This window comes from Euprymna scolopes, chromosome 28, assembly GCF_053919585.1.
Source record: "Euprymna scolopes isolate OS-2025 chromosome 28, ASM5391958v1, whole genome shotgun sequence".
Taxonomy (NCBI): Eukaryota; Metazoa; Mollusca; class Cephalopoda; order Sepiida; family Sepiolidae; genus Euprymna; species Euprymna scolopes.
The window spans coordinates 45,932,840-45,957,931 of NC_136509.1; the positions used below are offsets into that span (position 1 = coordinate 45,932,840).

Sequence of the window (25,092 nt, forward strand, 5' to 3'; positions counted from 1 at the left end):
TAAAAGTCATACACGTTGACAACTTTCATTCAGTTAAGAATTTTTTGTAAAAATAAAACTTTAAAGAGTGTTCTATTTTGTGTTATTAGAATTTTCTTAATTTTATTTTGATTCGATAAATGTTCAGATAATTAATGTTTTATTTTGTGTTATTGCATTGTTGTCGACATCTGTTAACATTTTCGATTTTCCCGATTTTAGAATTGCATTGACTGCCCGTGTTGTGCTCTTCAAAAAAAAAAAAAAAGAAAGAAAAAAAGTTCCGTGTCAATCCAGCTCCCTAAAATTGGATTGGGACAAAAATTAAAATTATTTCAGTCTATAAAAATTTCACTTTACCAACGAAAGACAGAAAGGATAACGTACAGTATCAGAACAGATGCTGCTGCACTGCCGTCTATTTTCGGCCATTTATGTACCCAACCAGATCAGGATTTCCACACTTTTCGGGTTTGTGATTGTGGGTTGGCGTAATTACGAGGAAACCCGTCGTCAACAAATAGAATTTAAACGGATGATCTTTAATGAAGGAACATTTCTCAAAATTACACCGGTTTTTAATACCGGCAACTAAGTTGGCCGACAAGTCACCTGCCGCGTTATTTATAGTTTATGTAAGTATAAACCAAATGACGTAATTCCTTTGTTTATTCAACTGCATTTTGCCTCACGTTCTCCTTTCAGTACATATTTTTTAATCTCGATCTGCGCATCTTTCTTTCGATTAGATGACGTTTAATCGTTTTCCAAAAATCATTGTTTTGTGTATACCTGTAACAACATTGAAATGAATCCATCCTGATTTAGGGTTAGTGGTGAATCAAAAAGTTGGTTAACTGCCCTAAAAGATGGAAAGGACCAGAAATTTTATATTAAATTTATTTATGAAACTGATCCCTACTCTAGATTATTCTATAATTGTTTGTTTGTTTTTTGTTTTGTGCCAAGTTTTTTAGAGTGTTCACCCGTAATCACCAAAAAAAAAAAAATAGAATTTCATTGGGGAGGGTAAATAGGATTCAGTGGAGAGTATCAATTTATAAATTTACACATTTAAAAAATTTATTTACTAATAATTGAATATTTGGTAAATGGTACTTGTAATGGCTAAACATCCAGAGAATTACAATACTTATGTAGTCAGTTCTGATTATTGACTAAAAAACCCAAATCAGTTTCGGAAATGGATGAACCAGTTTACAATTTGAAAGCTACAAAAATCTATAAAATTAAAGATGGCACGAAGCCTACAAAGGATTAAGTTATGGTTGGGGGGGGGGGGCATTTAGAAAAATTTACCCCCCCCCTCCAAAAAAAAAAAAAAAGAAAACGTGACTCAATAAGTATTAAAACCCTCTGGATATCCCTTTTTTATAAGTATCAAATATTGGATTTTGGGGATGAAATGGTTTCAAGCACCTCAGAAAATAACCAAAATGAGAGATTTACACTGGTTGATTTTTAAAGCATTTAGCATCTGTATATAAACAGAAAAAAAAACTCGACTTGTTTGTTAAGGTCAATTTTTAATACAAGGAAAAATTTATTTTTTCTATGGTCCTTGAAACTAGTATATTGGGGTGTGAGTTGGTGTTCACCAATTCGTAATCGGAATCCGTCATTTTCAGAGATCAAATGCAAGGATATCTATAAGTCGAATGTGATAGAGTATCACTGGGACCATTAAAGATAAATTTAACCAGATCTCCGATTTACAGAAGGGTTCTACCGAGTCACATCTACATAAATTAAAAAGGTGTGAATAACTTCAGAAAAATAACAACATTCGTTAAAGAACTCGAGATTTCTGTACTGGGATGAAATAATAACATTTATTAACATGTTTAAGAAACAATAATTCAAATCATTCCAACATTAAGGGATTTTGCAACAAATGTTCATTCTTTGCTAATAAGTTTCCTCTAGAAAAGGCAAAAAGCTTATGGTTACAGATTTTCATAAACAAAGGGACACACATGGTTATTTTCTGGAGGGAAAAGAAAATCATTAATTGCTTAAGTGACTTCTTTTTTTTTATCTTAATTTTCTTCCTTTGAAGATTGTAATGCTGGGTATGTGGCAGTCAAACCAGCTGCCAACATTGCCCTGCTTTTTATTGAAACCAGCCAACATTGCCCTGCTTTTTATTGAAACCAGCCAACATTGTCCTGCTTTTTATTGAAACCAGCCAACATTGCCCTGCTTTTTATTGAAACCAGCCAACATTGTCCTGCTTTTTATTGAAACCAGCCAACATTGTCCTGCTTTTTATTGAAACCAGCCAACATTGCCCTGCTTTTTATTGAAACCAGCCAACATTGTCCTGCTTTTTATTGAAACCAGCCAACATTGCCCTGCTTTTTATTGAAAACAGCCAACATTGCCCTGCTTTTTATTGAAACCAGCCAACATTGTCCTGCTTTTTATTGAAACCAGCCAACATTGCCCTGCTTTTTATTGAAACCAGCCAACATTGCCCTGCTTTTTATTGAAACCAGCCAACATTGCCCTGCTTTTTATTGAAACCAGCCAACATTGCCCTGCTTTTTATTGAAACCAGCCAACATTGCCCTGCTTTTTATTGAAACCAGCCAACATTGTCCTGCTTTTTATTGAAACCAGCCAACATTGCACTGCTTTTTATTGAAACCAGCCAACATTGCCCTGCTTTTTATTGAAACCAGCCAACATTGTCCTGCTTTTTATTGAAACCAGCCAACATTGCCCTGTTTTTTATTGAAACCAGCCAACATTGCCCTGTTTTTTATTGAAACCAGCCAACATTGCCCTGCTTTTTATTGAAACCAGCCAACATTGCCCTGCTTTTTATTGAAACCAGCCAACATTGCCCTGCTTTTTATTGAAACCAGCCAACATTGTCCTGCTTTTTATTGAAACCAGCCAACATTGTCCTGCTTTTTATTGAAACCAGCCAACATTGCACTGCTTTTTATTGAAACCAGCCAACGTTGCCCTGCTTTTTATTGAAACCAGCCAACGTTGCCCTGCTTTTTATTGAAACCAGCCAACGTTGCCCTGCTTTTTATTGAAACCAGCCAACATTGCCCTGCTTTTTATTGAAACCAGCCAACATTGTCCTGCTTTTTATTGAAACCAGCCAACATTGTCCTGCTTTTTATTGAAACCAGCCAACATTGTCCTGCTTTTTATTGAAACCAGCCAACATTGCCCTGCTTTTTATTGAAACCAGCCAACATTGCCCTGCTTTTTATTGAAACCAGCCAACATTGTCCTGCTTTTTATTGAAACCAGCCAACATTGCACTGCTTTTTATTGAAACCAGCCAACATTGCCCTGCTTTTTATTGAAACCAGCCAACATTGTCCTGCTTTTTATTGAAACCAGCCAACATTGCCCTGCTTTTTATTGAAACCAGCCAACATTGTCCTGCTTTTTATTGAAACCAGCCAACATTGCCCTGCTTTTTATTGAAACCAGCCAACATTGCCCTGCTTTTTATTGAAACCAGCCAACATTGTCCTGCTTTTTATTGAAACCAGCCAACATTGTCCTGCTTTTTATTGAAACCAGCCAACATTGCCCTGCTTTTTATTGAAACCAGCCAACTGACGTGAGTGTGTGTCTGTTCATTACATATGAAAACGGCAGTTCGAAATAACTTATGGAAAAGAGTTAATTCTCGTTCGATAATGGTAACTTTCCATGCTAAGAATTCAGATGTATGGTGCGTGCAAAGTCATGTTGGTGGTTTAACATCCCGCAAGACGGAATCGGGCAGCGATGATGTTTACTCGTAGAACTGCATTCTTGACTGATTTGATTTACGCGTGCAAAAGCTTATACACCTGTGTTCTAGAACATTCCAAACTATTTGTTGTATAACTGCACATGAAATGTAACATAGTTCCTTTATCGCATGTGTGCAGATGGGCAAATTACAACGTTGTGTCTTTAAGCATACTTCATACCCGTATATGTTGAAGACGGTGATTGCTATAAAATCTTTCTGTTAAATAGTTGTTCCGGTCATATATAGCAGTCGCTACTAAACCTAACTGATCCAGTTTTTTTTTTATTTTTTTTATTTTGACAATGTTTATCGAATATTGATTGAAATAAACAATGCAATAATGAAACGATATTTTAAAAATACTGCAAACTTGAGCTTTAAGTGTTTTGTAAAGTATAAACTGACATTTAATGGTTCTGTTGCACTCAAGTTGTGCACACATTTTTCTGTGGTTTTTCTTTTGTATATTGCCACCCTGACTGAGGGTTAGTGTTACAGATAACAAAGGGTTTGTGTTTTTATGACTTATAAGCTAAGCTTAAATTATATTCTTTTTTAGATTTCAAATCAGATTTTTGTCTACCATGACTGAAAAGTCCTAAAATAAACACTTACACATTCTTAACCTTTGTAGAAATGTTTTTCTTTTTAATTTTCTTGTGCCATTGTTGCAACTACAAAAAGAAAAAAAATATCCAAATCGTCACAACAATGATCATCACTACCAACTGTGCCAACTACTTAGAAGTTTTAATGAGACAAACAGCTGTGTCTGTCAACAAGAATATTACTGTGGTTGCTAGAAATGTTACACTTGTCTATAATTGATATTGATCGGTTTAGTTGTTTTTATGGCACACCAACCCTTCTATGTTATTTAATGTCATGTTCAGTCATTTTAATAAAAGTTTTTTATACTTCAAATATTTATTCATAGTGTTTGGTTTGGCTCTTTTGTTGTGGAATTTAATTAGATTTGTCTTTTATACAATCAACAACGAGCTCAAACATAGAATTTTCTCTCTTAGGACAATCACTCCGGACTTGACATCACCAACAAAATCAGGGGAAAAAATTATTATTCAGTTTTCTAAAGTTTTCAAATTTTTATATATATTATATATTATATAAATTACCTTATGTTATTTATATATTTATATAATTACTTTTTTATTTATATAATTACTTTGTTATTTATATATTTATATAATTATTTTATGTTGTTTATATATTTATATAATTACCTTATGTTATTTATATATTTATATAATTACTTTGTTATTTATATAATTACTTTATGTTATCTATATATTTATATAATTACTTTGTTATTTATTTAATTGTTATTTATATATTTATATAATTACGATATGTTATTTATATATTTATATAATTATCATATGTTATTTATATATTTATATAATTACTTTATGTTATATATATATATATATATATATATATATATATATATATAATTACTTTGTTATTTATATATTTATGTAATTACTTTGTTATCATGCTATGCTTAATTTCTTAAAACTTTATAAAATTTCATATAAAACATCGATTTAAAAAATTGTTTAGACTTAAGATTCAAACTAATGTGTGCTTTGCTTATTCCTTTTTTAACCAATCACATTCGCATACAAACAGGTAAACTCCAAAGAATGCTGTAACTTTTTAATGCTGTATAGATGTATTTGACTATTAATCTCATCTTGGTTTTCATTTTTCACAACATTTCGGATGATGTAACCACCAATCTTTTCAGGTGCATCTTTATAGACTTTGGAATCTGGTACTTTTAATGAACAGGCACCCAGAGAGTTTCAATACTAACTTAGTCCGTTCCAGGTATTGACAGAGAATACCAAGTTAGCCTCTGAAATGGCTGTTTACAATGTGAAAGCCATTAAAAAAACATTTAAAAGTATTGACAGCTTTAAGTATGCTATTTTCTCAGAAAAAGAAAATAAGGTGACTTTCAAAGTATAAACTGTTTCGGCTATTTCCGAAACGAATTTTGGATTCTCCGTTAATGTGCAAGACTAAGTAGAAACTGAAATTCTCTCTAGGTGTTTATTCATCATAATTATCGGCAATCTTTATGTCAAACTTGAAAACCTATACCAGATTTCAATCTGAGTTCTTCATGTGATCCACAGGAAAAGATTGTCCTCGTTCTGTCAGCCATGACAGAGTAGAAGTGTTAATTATTATGCTGTTATTGCATATAGTAAGGATTGAACCTCTAGAAGACCATCACTTAGAGCTGATTGATTTGTAATAAACTTGTTTAACCGTCTACGTACCATGAACAAGAACAATCTACCTCGGTGGATTCAATAAAGGGTACTGCTAGAGTATGTGATTCATACCAAAACTGGATTTTTATTGGCATTTTCTAACAGTTTCAACTGGAAAAGCTGATGCGTTTAGTCAATCAGATTGCAGCAGATGATAATTTGCAACTGCGAATTGAATAAATTGTCAAATTTATTAAGACAATTGTTTAATGAATTTCAGTGGTTTAGAACAGACAATTCAGCTTGACAAAGGATTAAAAAAAATTTTTAACTTTTTTTCACCCTAACCCCAATTCTTAATATAATGTAAAAAAAAAAAAAAAAAGAAAAAAAAAAAAAAAAAACCCTGTTTTTCTTTTACACCCAGGGTCCGCACAAACTTGAAAAGTCTTTGAATTTTGACTTTTGCCTTGAAAAGGCCTTATTTCTATTATTTTCTTGAAAAATTCTTGTATGTGGAAAAATTCCGTGAAACAGTCTTGAAAATCATATTTATGTTCAGTAAAAATTTCTGTTGCAATACTAAAAATAAAATCGAAATAAATTCTATTAATTTTTTTTTTAAGTATTAATAAAAATACCATTAAAATATTTATTAAATATTGAAAATAACATTGAAATAAATTCTTCTGAAATTGCTTCATATCATTGTGGAGCTACATCACTTTATCACAAAACTTGCTTTTACTTTAAAATTTTTAATTTCTTGTATTGTAGATACAAGAGTTATGTCCCTTTATCAAAAAACTACTTGATCGGTATTGGCGTATCCCGATTCTTTCTGTTATCTGCCTGCTCATGAAAGTTTGGATTTATCGTGGTAACAAAACTGCATAAGTACCATGAGTTTTCCGGATGTCAATTAAGATTTTTGGTTTATTATATTGTTGTTCATACATCAAATTTTGTTTGAAAACTTTAAGATCAATGTTCCCTGTTACGCCAACTTAAGACGCCTCAACATTTTCTTTAAAAATTACGACTTTTGAAGAAAACAATTATCGCAGGAAAAATTAGTTCAGGAAAATAGTTTTTGAGATATAAGTCCCTGTATTTTATTACGTAATTTCTAGTAGTTTTATTTGGCCACCATCTTTGTTGTTTCAATGAAATAGTATATTGAGCATACGCACGCACGCACGCTGCAGTGAGCAGACGATCTGTGTAGTTAACTCAACGCAATTCCGAAAGCCATTCTTAACATGGGAAGGTGAGGGGGTTTATTCCGAAAGCCGTTCTTAACATGGGAAGGGGGGTGTTTATTCCAAAAGAAATGACACTGAACAAACATTTGCATCTCGTAGACTTAACTACACACATCGTCTGCGCATGCTTACTGAACCATTTCATTGAAACAACAAAGATGGCAGCCAAAACAAACTACTAGAAATTATGATGCATAATGCAGGTATTTATGTCTCGAAAACTATTTGTCTGCACTAATTTTCCCTGTGATATTCATGTTCAGCGTAGCCGAAAACCTTTAAAAGTTGTTAATTTATCAAAAATGTTGAGGCGTCTTCAGTTAGCATAATGGTGAACATTGACTAACTTTAATTTTGTCTGGAGGAAAAACCTTGAAAACTCTTTGAAAAGGGGCATTGAAAATCTGTGTGAACCCTGACACTGTAACCCTAAAAAATGTTGAACATTTTTGTTTCACCACAGCTCTAAACTTACCCTAACAACACAGTAGATCTGGTTCAAAAACTGTATCAGTATAAAAAAGAACAAACAAATTATTAAAACAAAAAATATAATAATTCAACAATTCTTGACTTTCTTAAAAAAAAAAAAAAAGACTTTTAGACATTTTGTAGTTTAAACAACAAAAAGAAAAAGTGGTAAAAAAAATATAAATATCCGACAAAGAAATGTCAAGGTTACCTTTATTAAGTGGGTTTCTACTAGTAGTTGTTTAATTTTCGATTTTTGTGCGATTATAGAGATTTCCCAAATGACCATCTCATGTCGGCTGTCTTTTTTTTTTCGTTCTAACTTAAGACTTGGCTCTAATTGTGCTTCAAACCAAATAAACGCTTTGAAATAAGTTAAAACACAAAAAAATTATCTACGTAAGTAAAAGAGTAATTTATCTTACTTTTGGTAATATTATTTGTTATATATATATATTACCACTTTTCGTTTTATTATATATACTGCAAAATAACCAAACTTGTCAATTTGGAATCTTAAATTATTATTCTAAGGGAGGTAAATTTACTTTACAAAAAATTGGGGGGAAAAAAATCGACTACTTTATTTTATATACCAAAGTTTTATAACATTAATAATAAAAAACAATTGTTAAATGCGATGATATTGTAATTTTTCTCAAACAAGACATTCGAATAATTGGTAGAAAAATTGAGTTTTCAACTTCCTTAGTAAAATAGTTACCTCCCTTAGAACAATAATTTAAGATTGCGAACTGTCCCAAACAAGCAGTTGTTTCTTAGATTTTCTTTGTTAAAAAATACATATTTTTTCATAAAATTTTACATACACTGGCATTTTTTTTCTGCTTTATGCTTGATAATTTTTACCCTGTTTGATAACATAGTCTCGTTCTGATTTTGAGGACAGGAAATTTTCATTCAGCATCTTCCAGATGTTTATATAAACGGCCAGAAAATGCAGACGAAAAATCAGTTACAGCATGTGTCACAAACTGTACCAGTATCAATAAAAGGTTCAGGTTGAAATTTTATATAGATGCCCGAGTTGAACATAAATTTCCTCACTTCAGAAAAAAAGGCAGACGCTTACATTGGCCATCTGTTCTTCAGATGCTGCACTTCCATTTCTTGTTCTCTTTCGGTGGAGGATCAATCCTTCACGACTGAGACAATTTTTTATTTTTGTACCTTTTCTCCACGTTAAAAAACGACTCTGGTGTCTAACTCTGTCCCGTGGGGAGGCATAGTAAATAGGTACATAATACAAACATTACAAATTATCAATTCTTATCTTTAAAAAAATTTGACATACAAAAGTTAAACAGACTGGCTAAGATTTAAAAATTATTTCAAGTTGTTCTGTAATCTTAAGGACAATTGTAGAAAACTTTATTCGTGCAAGGGAGATAATACCATGTTTCGTCTATTGATAATTACCTCCCCTTTATTAGTAATAGACATACGCATATAGCAGATAAAATTTATTGTTATTTCGTTTTTAAGTTTGGCAAATTTATTTGTTATTTAGTTTTTTACTAGCCTGGGTGCCCGGCGTAGCCTGGGTGTTCGGCGGTGTGTTGTGTGGTAGTAGGCAGGCAGGCTCGAACCTGTGCGGCAAAGCAGGAAAAGCACGTGAAAAAAAAATGTGACATCTAGGGAAGGCACCTCCAAAAGTCACCACAGAATTACCCCCCCCCTATATGAAAACGATGTAACTTTATTATAAATTAATATTATCAATATAACTTTTGTACTATTTAAAAGAAGGGCAAAATAAACTATTTTTAATTTTTTTTCATCGTACGAAAATAATGAAATTGAGAGACGAAAATCGTGTTGACATAATTGGCGCTTTAAAATAACGTTCCCATTTTGAACGTGAAAACATACCCATGTTTAATAAATCTAGCAAAAATCAACTAATGGTCAAATTTTCGTGAAATTTTCGATACTTATCCATTTTAGAATGAAATTACATATAAAATGCAGTTTCCTAAAAATATACGAGGGAAAATATTTTTTTAGTACGTGTCCCCACCCCCCGCCCTTATTTATTTTTTCGAAATTTGAACAAAATCTATTTACATCTATCGAAATTTCTATTTATTATGAAACATAAGAGTTCAAATAATTAACACATTTTTTTTTTTGTTTTTTTTTTATTTAAATACACGTATTGGACAAAAATTTACCTTGAAGTTGCAATTAAAAAAATGATATAAATTTAATATTATTGTTTTTTTTTTAAATAACGTTTTTTCGAATTAATATATACTATAATCAGTTGAATTGCCAAGAAAAAGAAACTTTGTAAACATTAATTAAATTTTAAAAGATTAAAACGATTAAAATTCCATTATTTCAAAATGTTCCGTTATAACATAGATTTTTAATTAATCGTGTTTAAGTTTTTTTTAAATATTAAGTTTTAATATAAACATGGTTCTTGTCAGCTATTTTATCTCCAGATTAAAACCGATTTGAAAATATTATTGCACAAATATCAGCATTTTGTAGGCCCCCCCCCTCATATTTTGTTTGTCTCTTTTTACCGAACAAAATACGGAAGCCATAGTTAACCAAATGAACATTCAGTAAAACCGTATTTCATATTTAATATACAAATGTTTATAATATTATTAATCATTAAACTGTGTAAATCTTAAAACCTAACAAAATTATAACAAAGATTAATTACTAATTGCAGTTTGAAGAAGATAAGCAAAGGTTTTAAAAAATCATTAAGTCACTTCTGCTTTTCCATAGTTCATATAGGTAACACAAGTCTGACGTCACGGAACCATGCTTTCTTTTTTTCACATTGTTTTGAAGTTACCTAGTAACGTCTTTGCTGTTGCATCTGTCACCAAACCGGAAGTAGCAAAGGTTTTAATTAAGGCTAGTCAATTGAAAAGAGTCAATGACTTTCGAAAATATCGGTGAAAAAAGCGACCCTCCTTGTAGAAAAGTGCCCAGTTGAGGGTGAAGAAATTAATGTTTGTAGTCCATTTTTCGATATTTTTCGTCTGAAGAGTCTAGCTTCAAAACGATACTGATCCCGTGAAAATCCATCGCCTCTGTTGAAAGTTTCATACATACATACATACATACATTTAAACAGACAGGTGAGATTTAGCCATGAGCTTGCCACTATCCCCAGTACTGGCTTTATGTTGTTAAGCAAAAATAATTTGCTTTGAACTAATGTTGAATAACTTCCTTCTAACTTTTTGCATCTTAGCAAAAAGGGGTTGTTTAGTTTTAAAAAAAATATATATTTATATACATTTTTTTTACCCTGTGCTATCTTACTTTCTTTAAATTTATATCAGAGATTCGAACTCGAGTATTAGCATTATAAAAACTTCTGCCTTAATGTGTACTCAACCTATTTATTTTTTTTCTCAACCAATCAAATGTTTCTATTTGTGCACGAACAAACTCAATAAACACCATAACTTTTGAATAACATATAGCTTAGTATATTAAGTCTTTTCTTTTTTTTTTTTTTTTTTTTTCTCTTTCCTTTTGCATATTAGCAAAAAAGGGTTGTTTGGTTTTGAAAAAAATAGACATTTATATACATTTTTTTTTATCTCATGCTATCTTCTTTTCTTTAAATTTAAAACCACACAAAATTCAAATTCGGGTATTGACGTCATAAAAACTACTGCTCTAATAATGTGTACTCTACCTATTCCTCTTTTGTCAATCAATCTATTTATGCATCAACAAACTAAAAAACACCATAATGTTTTCATAGTATATAACTTAGTTTATTAAGCCCTTCTTTTTTTTTTGTATCAACAGGTAAATAACAGTTAACGAAAAATGGCCAAAGTATCCACTGAAAATATTGCTCTCATCCTTATTGATCTGCAAAAAGCGTTTGTGTCTGGTCAGTGGAAACACTTCTTTGGCAGCTCTGAGGTTGCCCCTATCAAAATGGCTTTTGACAATTGTATGACGCTCCTAAAACACCTGCCGGTCAATATTCCTGTTCTGTTCACTCAAGTTCCTTTCCCCAGGCCATCTGACTTTGTCCTATACGATGGATTAGAATCTATCCGCCAAGAAAGGCGGTATCCCACATTAATAAAACCTAGCACGAACATAATGAAAGCTTCAGGCATTGATCAATGGTTGGAGATGATTCATCACAAACAAATATCGACTGTGGTTATTGGTGGCTGTGTGACCACCAGCTGCATAAGAGTTTCCTCTGTTCAGTTGACCAAGCATTGCAAGAGAATGCCGTGGTCACCTCAGTTTGTTGTAGATTTATATCTTTGTGCTGCAAGGGCCCATAACTATATTCCCCGCTGTCCATCTTGTATGGTCAAGTACTTGAATTCTCCTTATTATGTAACTTCATTGTGTGGTCAGTGCACATTATCAAAATCACGTCTGGAGTCACCAGTTAGCAAGGCAGTGTCTGATATGGTTAAAAACGGAGTCAGTGTAGTCAAACAGTTTAACTGGAGCCGAGTTTACGAATAATAAACGTTTAGTATTGTAGAATCAATGTAAAACTAAGTCACATAAGAACTGCGGTCCCATCTTTTTTCTTTTTACGGAAATCGATCTAACTACTTGATATAAAGAACTAAAAAAAAGAAAATTTTTAAGACTACTACATAGTTAAAAAGTTATCAACAATAAGTGTGAGATTCTGACTCAGAAAACAGCAATTTTCCCCCCTTTGTCAGAAACATAGCTCATGGAATGTAAGGAGAAGAGGAGGAAATAAAGGAATCAGGAGTTACGAGGCTGCCGAAAGTAAACCCAAGGTGCACTTTCTACTATCCTTTAATAAACTAAGTTGATAGAAGAACTATTGCTAAGGTAATTTCATGTTTGTATGTATGTTATCACCATCCACTTTTTTTTTTTTTTTTTTTTTTTTTTGAGATAAGATCACCAATTGCCAACAATGCAATACAACACAAGTCATTTTGAATTTTTATCTAGCGTGAAACTCGAGCGAAAATGCACTTTCTTGGCCTACAGGATAGGATCAATGTGTAGTGTCTGCTCTGTTCAAAGTTGGTACACTGATATGGTGGGGTCTGAATGTGTGCTGGATATTCATAAAAAGGAAATCTGTCACAAGCTTCTACAAGAGTTTTGATGATAACTCTCGAAAATCAGACATATTCTGAAGCTACATTTCAGAAGGATATGACTGTAGAATTTCCACAGGTCCTGCAAGTATTATATAACAGGGTATCTACTCAACAACTAACAACCAATCAGAACTCAGTGAATGAACTTACTCATCTAAGTGTAATGGAGTATCCCAGCTTGTTTATATACAAACTCCCTGACTTTTGATGTCAATCTATTTTAGTTCAAGCTCATTTGATTAAACAGGTGAGCAATGATTACTAAATTCAATAATTATTAGTTGGAATGCTGATTGATATAGTGTGTGTGTGCATGTTTTCTTATCAAAAACAATGACTGTTATATAATTGATATGTAATTGTTTAATACTGACTTCCCACTGAAAGACTTATCCAGACTTGATATTATGGAAATAAACTGATATCTTTTTTTATTGCATTCTGTCTTGATTGATGTCCGATTTGGCTTGTGGTCAAAGAGAAAAGAAACCAATTCTAATTTTGCCACATTTTTTTTTTTTTTTTCACACCATGTGCATGTCTTTTGACCTTTTGACCTTTTGTCATTTAACCTTTAAAACTGTTTGTTATTTTACTTGTGTTGCTTTATGTGCCTGGAGTTTACTCATGATTGTATGTTGTTTTGTAACAGCACCGGAAGTCACTCAATGTTATATCCTGGATGCATTCCAAAGCTTCTACAACTGTATATGCTCCAACAGGTTGCTCTGTCAATTGTTGTATGCCCACAGTGTGTTTGAAGATACGCAGAACTTTAGGTGTTGACATAATTTAATCAAAGACTTAGTTCAGCAACTTCTTCTATGTTTTTTTTTTTTTTTTCGATCAAAGTGTTATTTTGGTCTGCAGTAAATGTTTACATGTAAAAATGGAGGATCTTTTTATTTTTAAAAAGTACTTTCTTTAATGAAAATTACTCTAGACAAGGCGTGAAGCCCCTTGAAGCTAACAAAAGATAATTATCACAAAGACAGGAGATGACTCTTGAAAAAAGTCTTGTAAAAAAAATTCTATGCGGTGGTTTGAAAAAGCTGGATAAACTCTCTGACATCATGAAATCACTGAAATATTAACACTATAATTTCACACTCTCCCAATACAGCATTGAAGCGGTTGTTAACAGCCAAATTTATTCATGAAGTTATATTGTTCAATTCAAAATGGTCGTATTTAAAATCAGATTATAATTTCCAATACATAAATAAGCAGATTAAAAGTGGATTGATATTTGTTCAAAAGACGGTTAGGGAAAACGGAAACTTTTTTGACGCTTTTGTATTTGTTCAGGTTATACTGTAACACGTTGGAATATTTATGTTCAAGTTTGGTGGTCTCATAGTTAATATTTTGGAGTTTATGCTTTCTTAATTCACTGTAGTTGTAGTTTTTCTTTTATTTCTATTATTGTAGATAGTTGTAAGTAGGAAGAAACATTCAGGAGAAAGAGAGTTCTACAAGCTTGCAGTTCTTGGGAAGAAGCTACTGGATTAGAAAGCTGTATTACAATGCTGTATCAAAATACAGTATAACTCCTATAATTTGAACATCCGCTTCATTCAGATTAGAGGATGTTGTTCAAGTTTTGTGATAAAAAAATGTGCTGCAGTTAACTTTAATTTTCTAAGAATTAAGAAATAGTAAATTAAATTCATTGCTATATGTTACTTCAAGTATATATTAAGTTAAGTTTAGGATATATTGCAAGTAAGAATTGTTAAATATTATTACCAGGAACAAAAACATTGAAAATAAATCAAATCTACTCTTACTTGTTAGGTATTTATTACCTAAGTTATCATCTACAGAAATCATACATTTACGTAAAATACAGTTTTTTTATTTATTCATTGAATGAGTCTCATTGCATTTTCTATTTTCATCGATTGAGCTCCCGGGCACTGCCATTGTATTCTAAGCGATCACGAAAATCTACAATTTCTTGGTTTTGTAGCTTCTTTATGAGTATATCTCTTCGAAGTGACATTGCTTGCAAAACATAGTTGTCACTAAAGTAAGGACTTTTTTCTAGAAATTTTATAACCGTCTCCATAGACTTTTCTGCATCATCACATGATATTGCTTCATCAGAGTGTTCTTGGTAATTTACATTAGGTTCAAGAGAATGGGAGCTGTCGCTATTTTCATCACCATTACTGTCTTCAGGATATTGATCAGTAGTTTTCTCATCTTGTTGCACCCACATTTCAACATCATTTGCGTTAAGTGATTTAAGAACAGCGTGGTTGGTCGGTAACCGTTTGGTTTCAAGAATTTTTTCTCAACCAGATGTATTCGTTGATTTTAGAGTTGCAAGCCATGTGATGGGTTGTTTTACACTATTTTAAATATAGCAATCTGAAAAAAATTACAGTTAGTGTAAATTAATTATCAATAGCTAAGCTACATTAATTACATAGTACCAATATTAACATTTCTGCACAATATCTGACTAAACCATGTAAAAAGTTTTACTGCAACTCCGCATCAAATATGCTAATACAATTTCAATGACGAGACAGTTCAAGTTTAGAGAAAGTTCAGGTTTAGAAGTTCAAATAAGAGGAAGTCCAACTTTAGAGAAAGTTCAAATTAAAGGAGTTTTACTGTAGTTAATTGGTGGAGACCGCTAAACCAACGGGTCAAACAAGATAAAATGAAGAAAGTGGGGAATAGATTAGGCAAATCTGAAGAATACACGCTATAATAAAATTCCCAAAAAAGACTGTGACTAGCACATCACAACTGTGAGAGAGGAGTTGCAGAGAAGAAGGGTGGGACTAATCAAATTACAGATACGTTTCTGCACCTTAATTAATTCTTAGCAAGAATCCTCAAATGGAACAGAGATTCACCAGCCAAAATACAATAACAGTACTTCATACATGGTAGATCTGGTAAGATAAAGAATAACGTCAGGTGTGAAAAAGTGTTTTAGAGCCAAAGAGAGCACTGATTTTATGAGAATCAGAAAGAACAATGGACCTAATATATGAATTCCAAGAAAGGTTTAATGAGAAAGAAAAACCAATATATTTTTTTACAACTTAAAAAACATGATTGATAAATTTTGTTTTGCTTGAAAAGTCTAAGAGGATGAAAAGATCTAGAAGTTAGTGCGTCCCATTTTTTATGTAACAAGTAACCACTTATCAAGGCCCAATGGCCACTCAAGGACCAGGTTTAATGATTTTGTCAGGTAGAGACAGAATTTTATTATTTAAGGGAATACCACCACCATAGCCTTGAGCCACTAAGGGGCATAGACCATCTACAACTTTGTAGATGCTTTTGTAGCAACTGAGTTCTTTTTATGGGGTAAGGGTGCTGGCCCCACGCCCAACCTTCCCAGAAGGAATACAGCGCCTAGCCTTTCCAAATGGTCACCCATCTGGTACTGGCCAGGCTCAACATTACTTAACTTCGATGATCTGGTGAGAACCAGTGTGTCAACGTAATTGTGCTGTACCTTTTAAGGGAATAGCTCAGCAAGAATTTCTTTCATTGAACTTGAAAATACTTATATTGTAATCAGCTGGGAAGCAGCTCTATAGTATTGGGTTCCGCAGACAGGAAGGCCTAGGAAATGTTTCCTCTGTGGATTAAATAAAGGACTCTGAACTGCAGAGGTTAAATCAACGCAAATTGGCATCGTCAATTTTGGAGACAAAATGTCAGAACGAAGAAGCCGGCACATCCAACAACTAAAAATAGCCCGTGTGATTTAGTTAAATATTTGAGTACAAGTTGGTTAGATAAATCCAATCTTATGATCATAACATATTGCATTTGGGTCAATAAATGATAGAGGAGAGCAGTAGTTCGAATAATACAAATTATTAATCTTCATCTACAAAATTTCCAAAACACAGTATGAAGGGAGCATAGAATTTATACATTTATGGCTTGTCATCTTTGTGAGTGGATTTTATATGTACCTAGCGGATGTGCTCGGCGTTGTCTGGGTGATTGGAGGTGTGTGTTGAGAAAAAAAAAAGTTGTAGAAGGCAGGTAGGCTCGAAACCAAAGCCTTGACACGAAGGCAGAAAGGAAAGTGAAAGAAAATGTGACATTTTACCGCGACGCCACAACGGGACAGGAAGTGACAAAGCATTCTAATTTAGCGATCAAAAAATTGACATGCAGAAAGTGTAAGTTAAGTGAATGAGTTCACGCAGGCGAAGAAATAAAATCCCACACTTAAGTTTGCTTAAGCTTTCAGCTTTCCACCATATTCCGCCATGATGGTGGGGGAAACAAACTCTTCCCATCCAAGAGGGGGAGCTCTGGTAGTGTTTTAATAAATAGCAATTGTCTGATATGAAGGGCATTCTCACAGTGATCAAAGCTAATTGCTTCCAAGACGTGCTGGCCACGAAGGCCAGCGAGTTGCTTTTATTTCAATTCAGAAAAACAAACATTGGAAATCAGGTTTTTTTTAAAAAACTCGTTCAAAATAAATGTAGATACGACATCCCTTTGCAAATCATAGATATTATAATCTAGGGAGTATATAAAAATTCCTAAAGAATAGTAACCCCCCCACCCCACCTTGAAAAGCCCTGCGAAAAAAGCCTTTCCTGGACATGCAAAAATGCGCGTGGCTGTTTTGTCTTTTATATGTATAGACTACAAGGGACATAATTATGTGGGCTTTTTTTATTAACATTTCATCTGTCTATCGGCAACTTGTTTTAACTATTGACTATGAGAAATGTTTTGTAATATATTATAGAAGAGGTCAATCAAAATAAAGAAAAATGGGAACTTAGCACATTTGCAAATCTTTACTATATAGTAAAGAAGACTAGCGAGGGTACCCGACGTTGCCCGGATATGGTGAGGTGGGGGTGGGGGTATATTAAAACAATAATAAAAGGGAAAATAAAGAGTAAGCGAACAAAAAGAATGGCATGAATAACCCCATTTGAATGTTAAAACTTCTTAAAATAATCGGGGGGAGGGGGGGAAACAGTGAACGTGATTGAAAAAAAGGGAAATTAAATAATAATCGAACGAAAAAGATGTCAAAAATAACCCTGTTTAAATATTGAAACTTTAAAAATCGAAAACAAAAATCCGATATGTCGGCGCGAACATGCAACCTTAAGATAACGACATTGTCACTATAACCACTGCTCTACGATCGCATCAGCAAAGTAACGTTTTTTTTATACTTAAACTAATTAAAGAAAGAACGTTTTCCATGCATGTGTGTTTTGGCTAAATTGTCATGAAGGAACGATTTTTTGCTACCCCCCCCTCTCATTGCAAACATCTATTTGTATGGGAAATAATTGACCGTTCTTTTCTAATTTTCACATATTATTCGACCGAGACATCGTCCTTTTATTATAATTTCAACCCAGTCCGATGCCACCGAGAAAAGTTTTAGGCAGGCATACAAACATCCATGCATACATACATAAATACATTTAAACAGACAGGTGAGATCTTTATAATAGATGAAACACAAGACAACATAATTACATAGATTATAAACTGATACATCAGGTTCCGAAATTGATTGAGAAAATAATTGAGCAGCAAATAAGAAGTTGGATAAGCATAGATTTTTTTTTTCACAAAAGTCGCCACTTATCAAGGCCCATTGGCTACTCGAGCATAAGGATTAACGAATGTAAGGTGGTAGTAGTCGGTAATGGTATAGATTGGGAAGAATTTTGATTATTTAAGAGGACGGCTCAACAAGAACTTATTTATATTGGACTTGAAGGCTATCATATTGTAGTCGGCCAGGAAGCAGGCCAGTAGAACAGTGTTCCATAGTTGGGCAGTTTTAGGAAAGCAGCTTGTTCATGGTATCTGCATTTAGATTAAAGCACTGATAGAGAGTAAGGGGAATTGTTAATAGTGGTTGTAGCTAGTTAAGTGATGTTTATGAATGTTTGGCAAGGATGGAGCTCAGACAAACACTAAAGAGTGTGGTGATCCCCTGGTGCAATCAAGTGGCTGCTGCCAAACCCTGGGTGTGGCAGCAGGACTTGGCGCCAGTCCACAAGTCCAAAGAGACTCATGCTTGGCTTCAGAAAGAGTGAGTGGTCTGACTTTGTACTCTTCTCTTACTGACCGTCCTCCTCTCCCAACCTGAACTTGCTGGATTACTTTGTTTGGGCATACATTGAGTACATCACTAACATGACCTCTCACAACATCGAAGATAGCCTGATCACTACCGTCCGCCGAGTATTCGCCGAGCTCTCACCAGCGCTTGTGGAAAATGTATGCTCCCAGTTCCGGCCTGTACAAGGCAATAATTGAATAGATGTCAGCTCTACTACATAATCAAGTTACTCGTACCTGAATTGATTTTTTTTCAATAAAATTTTTAAAATAAAGCTGTAGTGTTGTTTTCTTTAGGGCGACAAATTTATTGTTCCTGTGTAAAATGATTAACATTTCTACCTCGTCCTTGTTGATGGAACAAGAACAATCTACCTCATGGATTAAATAGAGCGTTCAGTTTAAAATTTTGTATAGGTTTACAGAGATTTGCATAAAGATTCCAAAGTTTGTAAAGATGAACTGGGAAAAGGTCAGATATTATATTGGCTGAAATGTTATGAAAATAACAACCAAGATGAGAACAGTTGTCTGAATAATCTAAATAATGCAATGCCTCATCGTTCATCATCATCATCATCATCCTCATTGTCGTCGTCATCATCATCATCATCATCATCGTATTTGGTTTAATATCTGTTTATACGCTGGCATACATTGGACGGATTTTAGAAATTAACTTCCAAACTCCCCCATCTCTGGCCAGGTATTTATTCATCCCTTTTTTTTTTTTTTCTTTTTTTTTTTTTTTTTTTACACAGTGGTCACGACTTATCAAGGCCCGGAAGCCACTCAGGGATAAGGGTTAAAAAAAAACATGTTTGTATTTTAAAGGGAAGTAACTTTAATAGTTTGAGAAGAGTTACGTCTCTTACATTCAATTTTCATGATCAGAGCAGATATGAACGTGTGTTGTTGCACAGCGGAGGAGCGCTTCTCACTTAATGTCCTCATTGTAAAAATAATTTAACTTTTCTTTTGTACATATATTGAATATTATTGTTGATCTTCTACACCTAAGAATTTTTATCCAAATACATTTTCATATATCCGTTTTATGTCTAACGTCACTTCAATAGCTGGCACGGTCACATCAACTTGCGACAGAGAATTAGATATTGTTATTTTTAACGGGAAGTAACTCGTGCTCTTTTCGAGGTTATTTCTAAGATATGTTAATTCATCTCATTATATATATATATATATAATATATATATATATATAATAAACTTTATCAATAGTAATAACATCTTGAAATGTTTGTAAAGTTATTTATTTTAATAATTTAAGGATGTCATTAATGAAAAAAAAGATAAATAAAATAAAAGAAAAGAATTAATCAATGGAAAAAATAAATAAAATATAATAATTAATCAATGAGGGAAGGAAAAAGAAAAAATATTATAAATTGTTTAAATCTAGTTAGATTAATTTATCCCTGACAATGAATCCTGATGGACTGGAAAGTACTCGGACTTTTGATAAATATGGTGATTACATCAGCCAGTTCCTTCCAGAAGTGAAGACTGCTGTTCAGAAGTTGGAAAGGATCGAAAATATAATTAAAAGACAAAAAAAAAAAAAGTCTATTTTATTGAATGAAATATGCCTAAGAGAAAAAATGCAGCCTATATATATATATATATATATATATATATATATATATATATATATATATATATATATATATATATAAACGAGGTCTTTCTTAATTTGAAATTGTTTCATTGTTCGATCCATTATTTTATCATCTCAAATTATCTCTTGCAAAAATGCTTATTTATTGCTTAGTTGATGCTAGTTATCTCCCTTGTATAATCGTCTCGAACTCCGTAAGCGCCGCTCAACTCATATGTTGTATATAATTCCTAATCTATCTCTGTATTCTCTAACGTTTTGTTAATATTGTGCTTTCTTAGAATTTAATTTCACAACAGATAAATCATTTAAATGTTGTTAATACAGCAATATTACTTGGGATTTCTGTTAGGTGGGTATACTCAGAGTTTAATAATATTGGATATCATTAAATACTGCACATTTTATTTTTTTATTTATTTATTTTTTTTTTTTTTTGTTAACTGAAAATAAGATAAAAATAAATTCTTCTTTCAGTTGTAAATAAATGATAAACTGTTGATCTCTACCCAAGATTTTGCATTCAAATTCATTTTCATATAATGTTTCTATGTCTTAAAATATCAATTCAATAATTGCGATTGTCACATTAAGGTGTATTTTGCCAAATTCGTGAATCTTTATGTCGAACTTTTTTTATATATACAGAAATTTGAACTGCATGCTTTATTATACTTCATAGGAATATATTTTGTATAAATTTCTGAGTATGCAAATGTACACCTGAAGAAGGTTGGAGTTTACTGTTACTAGTCATGTAACCTGCCAGAATCGAAGGAACGCTTCATGGTGAATGAAAGGTGAACCAGCTGGCTCTACTTTGTGCAGTTGTGGGCGAAGCTTTTCTCTGTCCAATCAAGGATGTTGTTGAACCACTTCCTCTGTCTGCCTTGTCTTCTTTTTCCTTCTGTTCGTTTCAACATGATCTTTGCAAGATCATGTTAAGTGTCCATACCATCTGAGTTTGTTCTTTTTCACCATGGTCAGTAGTTCTCCATAGTGACACACTTGTTGAGTGATCTTTCTGCAGACGTCATTGTCGGTGATATGGTCCTTGTAGAAGATGCTTCTGAGGCACCTCATTTTTACTGATTGGATCCTCTTTTGTACATCTGCATTCAGTGTCCATGCTTTGCATATGTAAAGAATGATTGAAATAAAATGTAAAGAATGATTGAGATAACTAGCACGTTTGGTAGCTTCACCTTGGTTCCAAGAAGGATTATATTGGCCAAATTAAAAATAGTAATTCAACTAATCTAAATAATGCAATGCCTGTTGTAAACGATTCATCAAACACAAGCTGTTATTTTATTGTTTATTTATCTCTCTAGCACTGAGATTCATACTTCTCTTAATATTTCAACTTGGATGATTTGATAGTTTGTGACAGTATCTATTAGACCTATATAAAAACGCAAACAAAACACACGTATCTAATATTTCCCATGTTTTATTTTCACAGGTAATGACCAGCTAACGTGTCCGGCAAAAACAATGGACAATGTGGCCCTTATCCTGATTGACATTCAAAAATCCTTTGTCTACGGCCAATGGAAAAAATACTTTGGGGACAGCGATGTGGTCAAAATAAAATCTACTTTTGATAGGTGTGCATCTCTTCTGCAGGACTTGTCGCCCCAGATACCAGTTCTTCTGACCAGAGTTCCATTTTACAACCCAGACGATTTTGACTTTTATGGGACTATAGGGGAATTTGCCAGTGAGCGCCATTACACATCAATCATCAAACCTTGCAATGATATCATGGATGCGGAAGGAATCCATGAATGGATTCAGGATGTCGTCCTCAAGAAAAAGATCTCGACCATCATAATTGGGGGCTGCGTCACCACCAGCTGCATCCGGGTATCCTCTATTAGTCTTGTGAAACACTATAACAATATCCCCAACCGACCTACATTTGTCGTCGACTTGAGCCTGTGTGCGGCCCGTGTCCAAAACTATGTCCTCAGATGTCCAATGTGCATGGACATGTATTTACAGGATGGCTGCAATTATTTATGTGGTCACTGTGAGAGTTCTGGTTTACCCCTTGAATCTCCGGTTGACCGAGCCGTGTCTGACATGAAAAAGAGTGGTGTTATGGTGGTCGATAGTCACAATTGGCAATCAGTTCAGAAAAACGTTACAGAATGAATCATTTTCAGCCCATAAAAATAATATCATTTTTTCTAATACTTTATTACATAATATTCACGTTATTATATATTGCAGGTGATGGTGGCTAAGTGGTTAACGACACAGACTAAAAACCTGGGTGTGAACATTTTCATTAAAATTTCTGATATACGTCATATCCAATAGATTAATAAATAAGCAAAAAAAAATGTGTTTTTCAGTTGAGTAACCGTCTTGTTCATCAGATTTAACCCCATCCCTCATTTTTCTGTGCGGCATTCCGAGAGACAAATTTTACGCAGCAAAGCATCAAACTTGAGAAACAAATGCAAGCTGCTATTTCTCAAGTGCCATTGGAACTGTGCACCGCAGTATTCTTTTCAGTATCTGAAAGACTAGCCAAGTTTATTGAGCTCCGTAGAGAGCACACAGCGCTTTAATAAACATTGTTTTATGTTGCAAAAAATATAAGTGTACAAGTTTTATCAGTTTCTATACTGCAGCTACATTATTAATTTGTTGAAATAAAATTATATAGTTAAAAAAAAATTATATAGTTACTTATGATGAACATTGTATCACAAACAATTAGTTTTTGTGTTTTTCATTTTATGCATTCCCTCATAATATTACTAGCCTGGGTCCTAGACTGAAAACCTGGGTGTGCCAAGTTGAAATGCAGTTCGTTCTGCAAGAACATTTTCATTAAAAACCCACACCTCATGTTGCGTTTAACCTCTTTTGGAAAAAAGATAAATATATTTGCACTATGGATTTTACCATATTGCCTACCTAAGTTTAATGCTACAGCAGCACAACATTTTCACAATTCTATCTTTTGTGTTCCTCCTTATGTCTTAAATAGGCCATATTTTTGGATGGATACCCCGACAGCAATAAACTCAGCACATTCATGCATGGTCTGCCATAAGTAACTATATATTTTCTTTTAGTTTCTAACTTTGTTAACACTTAAGCGTTTCTTCCATTTCATGAGTCATTCAAAAGCAGAAATTGTATTTTTTTGTTTGACAAAAAATTTTATAACTTGGAAAATTTGAATTTACTTTTTAAGAAATCTGACTGACCTAAATTTATTTTCTGAAACTATTGTATATTGTATATGGTATGTTTCTATGAAAGAAGGGATGAGAGTTCTAGAGTTAGTTGATGTAGAACAGTTGAGGGAGCAGGTTCAGTTCATGGGGGAAGGCCAAGAGAAACATAAGAATAAGTGATAAGAATGTTCAAGAGAAAGAGGGATGAATAAATACCTGGCCAGAAATAGACAAGTTTTGAAGTCAATTTCTAAAAGCCGTCCAACACATGCCAGCATGTAAACAGATGTTAAACCGAATATGATGATGATGATGATGATTATGATGAAGATAAATAATTTACAATAGGCATTATGACTTAAATCTATTATCTTAAACTATTGTATATTAAGACATATACTAGTAAAAAGACATATGGTAATAAAAAAATATATACGTATGAGAAATAAGCTATCCATAATTATTAATGTTATTTATTGCAGACTATTATCCTCATCTTTCTTAGTTGTTGTTACATGACGTTTCGACCAACTATTCCTCTGACCTTTGTCAGGTAGAAGCCGCAATGAGATAGGAACACCGAATCTCCTAACTGCATCCTTAACAATTACTGCCTTCCATAGTTATTGTTGTCTCACCACATTTTGGTTGGCTTTCGTGAGACAACAGCAACTATGGAAGGCAGTAATTGCTAAGGATGCAGTTAGGAGATTCGGTGTTCCTATCCCATCACGGTTACCACCTGACAAAGGCCAGAGGAATAGTTGGCCGAAACGTTGTGAAACAACAACTAAGAAAGATGAGGATAATAGTCCGCAATAAATAAATTGATAAATAATACTCATCTCATTAATGAATTCCCATTACATGATATATATTTAAAATGACTATTTGTCTTTTATTCCAGATAAAAATTATCAAGCTAAATGCATGAATTTACAGTCTATTTTCATTTTTATACTTAAGCATTGCATACTCTTTCAGTCAATCAGATTGTACACGTGTATTTGTAAATTTTAATTTTATTTATGTTTTTATTTCAGATATATCTTATGTCCAATAGATTAATAAATAAGCAAAAAAAAAATGTGGTTTTCAGTTGAGTAACCATCTCAATCGTCATATTTGACCCCATCCGAACATTTTCCTGTGGGGCATTCTGAGAAACAAATTTTACACAGCAAAGCATCAAACTTAAGAAACAAATTCGAGCTGCTCAAGTGCCATTGGAGCTGTGCAACACAGTATACTTTTCAGTATCTGAAAGAC

General features: G+C 33.1%; 1 protein-coding gene across 3 annotated transcripts; it reads left to right on the forward strand.

Moving 5' to 3' along the window:
• The first annotated feature begins 249 nt into the window (after positions 1 to 249).
• On the forward strand, positions 250 to 23,736 carry LOC145249582 (uncharacterized). 3 transcript variants are annotated; one of them, XM_080111280.1, is made up of 2 exons: positions 250 to 614; positions 11,568 to 13,316. In XM_080111280.1, the coding sequence occupies exon 2, from the start codon at positions 11,589 to 11,591 to the stop codon at positions 12,255 to 12,257; it is 669 nt and encodes a 222-aa protein (XP_079967406.1). In that variant the 5' UTR covers positions 250 to 614; positions 11,568 to 11,588; the 3' UTR covers positions 12,258 to 13,316. The 3 variants fall into 3 exon arrangements, with proteins under 3 accessions (XP_079967406.1, XP_079967407.1, XP_079967408.1); XM_080111281.1 differs by lacking the exon at positions 11,568 to 13,316 and adding an exon at positions 22,089 to 23,736 and having other exon boundaries at positions 407 to 614; XM_080111282.1 differs by lacking the exons at positions 250 to 614; positions 11,568 to 13,316 and adding exons at positions 10,624 to 10,882; positions 22,089 to 23,736.
• The last annotated feature ends 1,356 nt before the right edge of the window (positions 23,737 to 25,092 follow it).

What these genes read in the sequence shown, in the direction of transcription:
- LOC145249582 (XM_080111280.1), top strand. Translation starts at nt 11,589, where the DNA reads ATGGCCAAAGTATCCACTGAAAATATTGCTCTCATCCTTATTGATCTG.